This window comes from Leptonychotes weddellii, unplaced genomic scaffold (genome assembly GCF_054177405.1).
Source record: "Leptonychotes weddellii isolate Sample4059 unplaced genomic scaffold, ASM5417740v2 HiC_scaffold_7024, whole genome shotgun sequence".
Classification (NCBI taxonomy): domain Eukaryota; kingdom Metazoa; phylum Chordata; class Mammalia; order Carnivora; family Phocidae; genus Leptonychotes; species Leptonychotes weddellii.
In genome coordinates this window covers 1-8,548 of record NW_028039761.1, presented here as the reverse complement: position 1 = coordinate 8,548, position 8,548 = coordinate 1, and the positions used below count along the sequence as shown (strand labels likewise).

Below are 8,548 nucleotides of genomic sequence, written 5' to 3'. Positions count from 1 at the left end.
TGTAATGGAGCATCTTGCATTTCCAATCTCATTTAATATTCAATACAAACCGGTAAGGTTATCATAACATTATCTCCATTTTATGTTGGAGAGAGTCAAAGTGCTGGAAATTGATATCAGGGCTACCTGCCTCTCCGATATTCATATGCCTTCCACATGGCAAGCCACCGAAGACATTTTTTTCGGATCCTTGTTGTCACGTTTTCCTAATTAAGTGTTGTCTTACACATTAGGAGGAGCTAACCTGGTGTCATGTGGAGGATCTGGGTATGTCAGATTTTGGGATACATTTAAGAAGCAACTTCTGGCTGAGTTTTTGGCTCATGGTGGAGTTGGATCCATTATTATGTCTACTGATAAGTCAAACCAATACCTCACCACAGGAGATCTGGATGGACAACTGAAAATCTGGGATATAAAAGTAAATTGAAAGTATTCTCATATCTTTACTAATTTTGATTGCCTTGTGTTACAGATAACTCTGAATCTGCTCTTATCTATCTCCTGGATAAGGGAAGACATGATCAGTCTGAGTATTGTAAAGGAAATATTTACATGTATTGGACAGAGACATCTCTTAAATAATTTATGGGGAAAACCAGATTGTTCTCAGTATGAAAATCTTCTCAAGTCAAGGGCACCTGGGTGGCTTAGTCAGTCGAGCAGCCAACTCTTGGTTCAGCTCATGTCATGATCTCATGGGTTGTGAGATCCAGCCCCACATCATCAGGCTCTGCACTCAGTGGGGAGTCTGCTTGAGATTTTCTCTCTCCCTCTGACCTTCTCTCTATGTGCACTCGTGCTCGCTCTCCCTCTCAAATCAATAAATTATATATATATACATACATACATACATACATATGTATACATACGTATGTATGTATATACATATATGTATATGTGTATATATGTGTATGTAGTCAAGTCAGTCACCCAATTTAGGAATACAGTATTGTCAGTAAGGTTCTGCAGCATTGTTTGAGCATAAATAATTAGGATATACCTTATCTGAAATGAGACTGTAAACCCAATTTTAACCAGAGTACTGGCCCTTCCTCCAACATTACTATCATCCTGAATTAGTTTGGGATTTTTGTGACAGTGATTACCTCCTCGTTTATCTAATAATATTATAAAATTGTATAATATGCAACTATCTACACGTGATAAAGTTCATCTCTTTCAAATACTGACTTTACTGTTCACTCTTTCTGTTTTTTATTCTTCCCCTCCCCTCTTCCTTTCGTTCCACTTCTTGGGTTAGGCAAATCAGTTAGAAACCTTTTTTTGACATTAATATGATTTTTCTAAACTCTGTTATCATGAACTATTCTTTTGCATTTGGAGAATGGAGTATTGTTCCCAAATGTACCTTTTTTCATTTCCGTATCAGACATTTTAAGAAAAAGTGTTATGTCACCATAATTTAATTTAATATTTGGACTTTTTAGAATTCTAGCATTTCTTTTCATTCAGGAGTACTGTCTTAATTCCAGTAAGAGCAAAATCACACAGGCCCCAGCTCTCATACGATCATTCCGACCTCATGAAGACCAGATAAGTTCCTTAGAGATGTGTAAGCCAGGTGGCCGCTTACTGATTATCTCCTCGTCGGCAGACTGCAGCATTTGTGTGACTGATGTCTGTGGTGCTCCTGTCTGGATCTTTGGTCAGGTAGAAATATTGCTTCTTCATTATTCTAGTATTTGACATGTAGTATGAACTTGGGTTGATTTCTGTTTGAATCTCGTCGGCTGTTAATGTTCATCAGTCATGAAAGAACTGACTTCCATTTCTGGAGCTGTAGCTCCAGGCGTCTCTTGTCCTGTTTACCATTAACCATGACAGTTCCATCAAGTGGAAGACTCTAGAGACATGGAAAGATGGCGGCTCTGTGCATCTCAAAATGTTTCAGGATTTCTGAGAAAATTTTCTCCTTTAAAACTCCTTCAATTTCAATGTCTAGTAAAAACACAGTGTGGATAAAATTACCATGTTATTCTTAAACAAGTAGAGGACAATAACTTTCAAGTAATCAAATATAAAAAAATTAGAAAAGAAAACAAAAAAACAAAACCTCCCTGTTCATTGTCTGATTTACTCCTGCCCAAATAACAATAGCTAACATTTGCTGAGTTTTTCCTGTATGGCTAGGGCCCTGTTCTACAGTCTCCACATGAATTATCTCATATAATCACAATTCCTCATCCCATGAGGAAGGAGCTCTTCATTATTCCCATTTTACAAATGGGAAAACAGAGGCACAGAAAGTTGAATCAATCTCCTGAGCTCCCAGAGGCTAATAAGTAGTAGAGTTTGGCTTTTAACTCAAGCTGGCTCATTTCAGAACTCATGCTTTTAACCCTTCCTTTCACGAAATTAAGTTCCCATTTATACCTGTCTATTAAGAGAAATGGAAGTAGGGGGCATGATGGGACCTCTGTTCTTGCTCCCTTTGTGATTTGAGGGACAAAATACCAGTTTGATCAGTTTCAGCCACTACTGTGGAAGCATGGTGGCATGAGGTCAGGCTGGTGGCAAGAGGTCGGGCTGAAACCTCAATTTCGGTCTGGCTGGTTGACTTGGGTCTATTCGGCAGACTCTGTTGCCACTCATGCCATGATAACACAGCAACTGTCTTTGTGTTGGAAGACAAAGTCTGTTGTTGCTCTATTTTTGAATTGTTTTGTTGATGTCTGCCTGTCCTGAAAGACTTTTATACAACCCTATGGACACAAAGGGCGATGGTAAATCAGAAAATAATCTGGGGTGGTGGGCCCGTGTTTGGCCCGGTAGTATGGTAGTCTCAAGGTAGCACTCAAGGGCTGTACAGTCTTCTGCTCTGTAAATAAGGCAAGTGTTCGACTTTTCTCAGTTGGGAACAAGAGCCTCTGAGTGGTAAGTCGCATGGGTGTGTGTGTGTGTGGCTAAGTGTGTGGAGAATGAGGCGGAGGGCCACAGCTGGTGTTCTGAGCACAAGCTGAGCTGGAAAGATGCTTCTGTAAGTGAAGGAGTTAATGTAATGCTGAATTGCTGTATGGTCATGCCTCATGGGCTTTGGGGAGTTGAAGTGGAGGTTAGAATGACAGGTAAAGAAACAGAGCATCATCAAGTGGGTGACATCTGGACGCTGAGTTCCTTAGAGGCGGCTAAAGCAAGAAATAGCACCATTCTAGGTGTGGGTGCCATATTGTGCCCACCACACAGTAGCTGCAGCTAAATTTTAATTAAGAAGCATGTGCTAGTAAAACTGTTCATTTTTATGCCTTTGATATTTGTCCCTAGCTATTTTGTAAAGTCTTTGTATTTTGAAAGATTTTAGCCTCAAAAAGCCTGTGTGAAAATAGTTTGGTTTTTCCCCTTATGTTCCAGACAGGAAAAAGGGCCCCCAGAGCTGGGGAAGTCTTAGAAAGTAAAGGCTGGGCAACTGGGGACAGTTGGGTTTTCTAATTTTTTCTGCTTGAGGTTTTTTTTTTTTTTTTTTTTTTTTTCCCCTCAAGGACTCACTTTGATCAAGCTGTCTTGAATATAGGTGCTGGTGGTCCCAGGGGGTGGGGCTGGGTTGAGGGGAAGAAAAAGGAGGGAGAAGGGAAGAGAATAAATTAGTAGATACTGGAAAATAGCAGCAGTGAATGTCCTTCTCATGGTGTATAAGAAGAGACACTCATTTAGAGAAAGAACAGAAGGATATGGAAGGCAGATGGCAATACATAGATAAGAAGGAGAAGAGACCCAATTAGTAAACATAATTTGGATCAGAACAGTTTTTGCTGAACAAACTTGATATGTACAATGTCGTGACTTTTGCCTTACATTTGAATGTTGTATTTGTTCTTTAGTTGAATTAATTCTCATCTGGCAGTTATAAAAACAGGAGGAAAAGCAATAATATATTTTAATTTCCTACATTAAGACTTAATTTTCTAATCACATGCAGTCTGATGAAAGTATTTAAAATACTGTAGTGCCATGTGATTCAATATATTTCAGAAGGAAGTTATTTTTTAAATAAGTATAAATAATTTTTATAACATAGCTATGGATCTGAGGTTGGTTTCCAAGTTAGATTTTTTAAAAGTTAGAGTGTGGTATGTCTATTTCTGGAGTTGGAAAAATGGGGGTGGAGATGATTTATCCACGGAGATAGCCTTGTCCCAGGAAACTATCAGATGATTGTGTTATGGAAAGAAATTAGTGATGCATGCACATGTTCAGTGCTCCTCTTCACACACTAACCACTGTCGCATTGGGCAGAGTGGACACTGGCACTTCTCCTCCTGGTCCTGTGGGGGCCCGTGTTGTGGGTTGTGCTTATTCACCCAGTGTTTAAAATTTGACTTAGTTGCCCATATTTAAACATTAATGATTTCACATAAGATCCAGATTACCTGCTTCTCTTGAAAAAGAACACGTCAGTCCCTGAGAGTAACTGTAAAATGGGTTCTTTCTAATTCACCACAGTCCCCACCTTTCCCTATTGCCAGTGAACGCTGGGGCTGAACTTCATTTGCTATTTATTACCTTATAGGAGGCTTGATTCATTCACTGACTCAATCTTCCCAGCTCCTGTAGGCATTTTGCTCTGTAGTCCCTTCTGACAAGATTAGCAGTTCGTAGGTCAGTCAGGTATCCTAGGGATGCCTAACTCCCTCATATCATACAGGCTGTATTCCCTCCTCCATTCCTGTGTATATGATGGGAATTGACATAAGACAAAGACATTGGCTCTGTATTTCAAATATAAAATAAAATGTCAATGAGAATTTCTACTAGATATTAAGAATTGTAGCCAAGTTTTGTGAAAACTATTATGTAACACACATATTTTCAGTGAAAAATGCTCAATGATTTGATTGTTTTTTGAGACTTTCCTAGGAAGTTATATGCAAAGAAAGGAGTTGTGTGAAAAATTAACTGCTAATTTTTCAGCAAAAGCTTTGTTTTTAGTAAATACATATCTTACTATTCCAGATTTTAAAGTGGGAATATTAATTTTTTTGTAGTTTATTATCTTTTCAGAGAATCTATGTTTCTTATGACATTTACTACTTTCTACCTTTATTAAAGTTACATATATATGTCTCGTCTCCCTCAGAAAACTGTAAGGTCTTTGAAGAACCACGTTTCATTTATTTCTGTGTGTGTACCCAGGACTTCAGTTATTAGTGTAGCACATAAATGTTCAAAGAAAATAAATGTCATAAAAATAAAATAAGTCTCTCTTTTCAGGCAAAGCATTGGCAAAATGAAAACTGTTCTTCCCTTCCTAAAAGAGATACTAACTTAATGAAAAGTGAGATTCAAGAAGAAAGCATAAGGGAAATTCCTTTACTTTCTAAGAAGGAATCATGGTTAGACCTACCAGAACATTCTCTACTTGATAAGAAAAACAAAGATGATACCACATTCAAGTAAGTAATTTTAAGTGTTACCTGGATGCCAACTGGAGTCAAGATAAGACCTAACAAGATTGGCCCAAACTTCCTCATGTGCTCCATGGAACATGCAGGGACTATTTCAAGGGTGTGTGTGGTGGAGGGAGAATTTATATTCTCAGGGTTATTGTACCTAGTTTAATTTCTTGCCTCCATTGAATTCTTGATTTCTATTCAGGATCTTCTAGTCTTCTGTTTCTGCTCCATCATCAACCTAATTGTGCAAGTTATCCCCTTTCCTCAAAAACAATATACTCTATGTGTATATGTATGTATGTATGTATCTATCTCAAAATGTATGTCAGATTTACTCCTGGTTTTGGTAAGGTGCACAGGGCTTTATATGACAAAAGTTCAAAGAGCTTAAGTTTGAATATTAGACATGACTCTCCTTTGAACTCTTCTCACCTTTTCTTCATTGTAAATGAAGCCCTTTCTTCTCTTTACCCCACTCTGCCAGATCCCATTCTTCTATTGCTCTTACTCTCTAATAACAGGCAGTTTTAGTTATTTCTTTTCGTTAATACATGCTCTCATAATTTTTAAAAAGATCTTATTTATTTATTTATTTGAGAGACAGAGAGAGAGAGTGCAAGTGGGGGGTGGGGTATAGGGGAGGGACAAGCCGACTCTGCACTGAGCACAGAGCCCCACCTGGCTCAGTCCCAGGACCCTGAGAACATGAACCAGGCTGAAATCAAGAGTCCTACATTTACCTGATTGAGCTACACAGGCACCCCTCTCATAATTTCATCTTTCATATTCAACAAATATTTTTTTAAGAGGATGATTTTATTCATTGTATTTTCTTCTATACAAATGAAAAAATTTTACCATGTGCATAATGTTACTTTTGGGGGTTTATAGAAAAATTGCACAGGAAGAACACAGAAAGTACATACCCTATTCCCATCCCACACAGTGTCTCACATTAGTATGGTGTATCTGTTACAGTTTATGCACCAATATTGATACTTTATTATTAGCTAAAGTGCATGGTTTACATTAAGGAGGTTTGGTGGAAGGTCCTTTGATGACTACACTCAGGGACCTCTGAGTTGCCCGTTTCCAAATTAAGGCACACTTTGGCCAATCTCTTGTGGCTCAACCCTGCTAACTGGGATTACCTTTGGTGATACACATCCAGTGTTTTTCTGTTACAGTCCCTCACAATGGCAGGCCTCCCCTCTTGAGTCCACTTCGGCTTGGCCCATAGGAAGCTCACACATTCTTACCACACCAACTGTTGCCTAGTTGCCCCTTCTTTCCCTACCACATGGTAGCTCCAGTCAAAAGCTCCAGCTTTTTGCCTGTCGACTTTTGTAGTTATTGATGACTCATGGATCCATCCTGTCCCTCTAATGGTTACCCCATTCTGTCCCTCTAATGGGGCCATAAACTAAACTCTGATTGTTCATGTGAGCGGAAGCTAGAACTGAAGGGGAAGCTTCCTTCCTCTCCCAGGGCAGTGGGACTCAGTGCATACCTGCAACTCTCTCCTCTCTACCCCATCTTTGGTCTGTTTATATCCTAGAGTGCTGGTCGACCTTGGTGTCAGCAGTTTGGTTGTAGAGCTATCTCCTTGTCCTTCACATGGAATCTAGCACCTTACTCAGAATTTTCAGAATACATTTTGCCTCTTAATTAATGAATTATTTTGCTTTCAGACTTTTTGGACCTCTGCTGACAGGGAGATAGAAGGAAAAAAAATCCCCCTTTAAGCATCCTGTTACACTAAATTACACTTTGGTATTTGTTCTTCCATTTCCTTGAATTATAGCTTGCTGAAATGTCAAGTGGCATTTTACTTTCAGACAGAAGGATATTTTCAATTTAGAAATATAGCATGACCAATCCTGTACAATAATAGAATGCTGGGAATGGAAAGATTTTAGACATGATAAAAGGCTCCCACCCAGCCACCCAACTCAATTTTACAGATGAGGAACTACAGTTACCCCAGGGTAACAAAGAGAGAGCATTGTTTCTCTTCCTGTCACACTCCTAGCAGAGTGAAGGCAAGTATCATCACACATTCTTGTTTAAGAGTATTTCAGCTTATATACTAATTTCCTGTTCCTTAATGACACACTCAATTATTCTTTTTTTTAAATCAGTTTTTCCTGTGAAATTTCCAGCAATAAGAAGCAAAGTTTCCTCTATTACACTGCAGCTTTTCAAACAACAATACATCAAAAAATGCCTATGATCTTTAAAATTTCTGCTTTATCTAATTCAGATGACTGGATTGAAATAATTTAGGACTTTATGGTAAGCAGATAGTACAGAATAATGTCACTTTGGAATAATTGAACTAATTGAAAGAAAAAGGCGAAAAATGTATCCTCAGAATTGGCTTGGCAGGTACATCCTTCACTTTTCTCAGGAACACGACCAGGGATCCTCTGTGGAAAACATACCAGTGCAATGTAATTGTTAGCTGAAAAATGTCCTCTGTGGCCTCCATCCAATACTGAGGAGACTACTGATGATTTTCTCCTCAAGAGAATATTATTCTCTATTCCTAATCAGATTAGTAAATACAAGGAGGGAATCATGCCAGTTCTGGTCCATTTGCAAAAGTATTTTTAAAAATACGTGAAAGAATTTAAGGGAACTAAAGAGAGAAAAGCACAGCTGATGAGTCTGTGTGCAGGTGGGGGTATGTTCAGAGGGAGGCAAAACAGTAAGGAAGATGGAGATGCAAAAAGGAAGTGGAAGATGCAGGAAAAATAAAGGGAAAAATCAGATGCTTTAAAGCTACATTCTCATCTTAACTCCTAAGATCCTCTCTCCAGGATAAAAATCTTGGCATATATTATCTTCTGGCTTATACATAAATAACAGGTTTCCATAGTGCTTAAGGTATTGTATAATATTATGTGTGAGAAGTGGGTAGGTGGAAAAATGTCATTTTCAATTTAAGTCCTGGGGAGATGAAGACGAATACAGAATTTAAGAGGGTAATAGAAAGTCCTAATGCTAAGTTAACAATTGATACAGAGAAATGGACTTTTTCCTTCCTTAGATTCAGCAAAAGTGAAAAAAAAAAGTGAGAAATAAATGAAAGGGTAAAATAGGTAGGTAAAATAGGTAAAAATAGGTAAAAAAAA

At 38.3% G+C, this 8,548-nt stretch overlaps 1 protein-coding gene across 1 annotated transcript; it reads left to right on the top strand.

Moving 5' to 3' along the window:
* Positions 1–233: 233 nt before the first annotated feature.
* LOC145719767 (cilia- and flagella-associated protein 337-like) lies at positions 234–5,411 on the top strand (the record flags this gene model as incomplete). Its single annotated transcript, XM_081811323.1, has 3 exons — positions 234–421; positions 1,477–1,674; positions 5,230–5,411. Coding segments are annotated over 3 exons (568 nt in total), but the record flags the coding sequence as incomplete, so codon positions are not given.
* Positions 5,412–8,548: the final 3,137 nt, after the last annotated feature.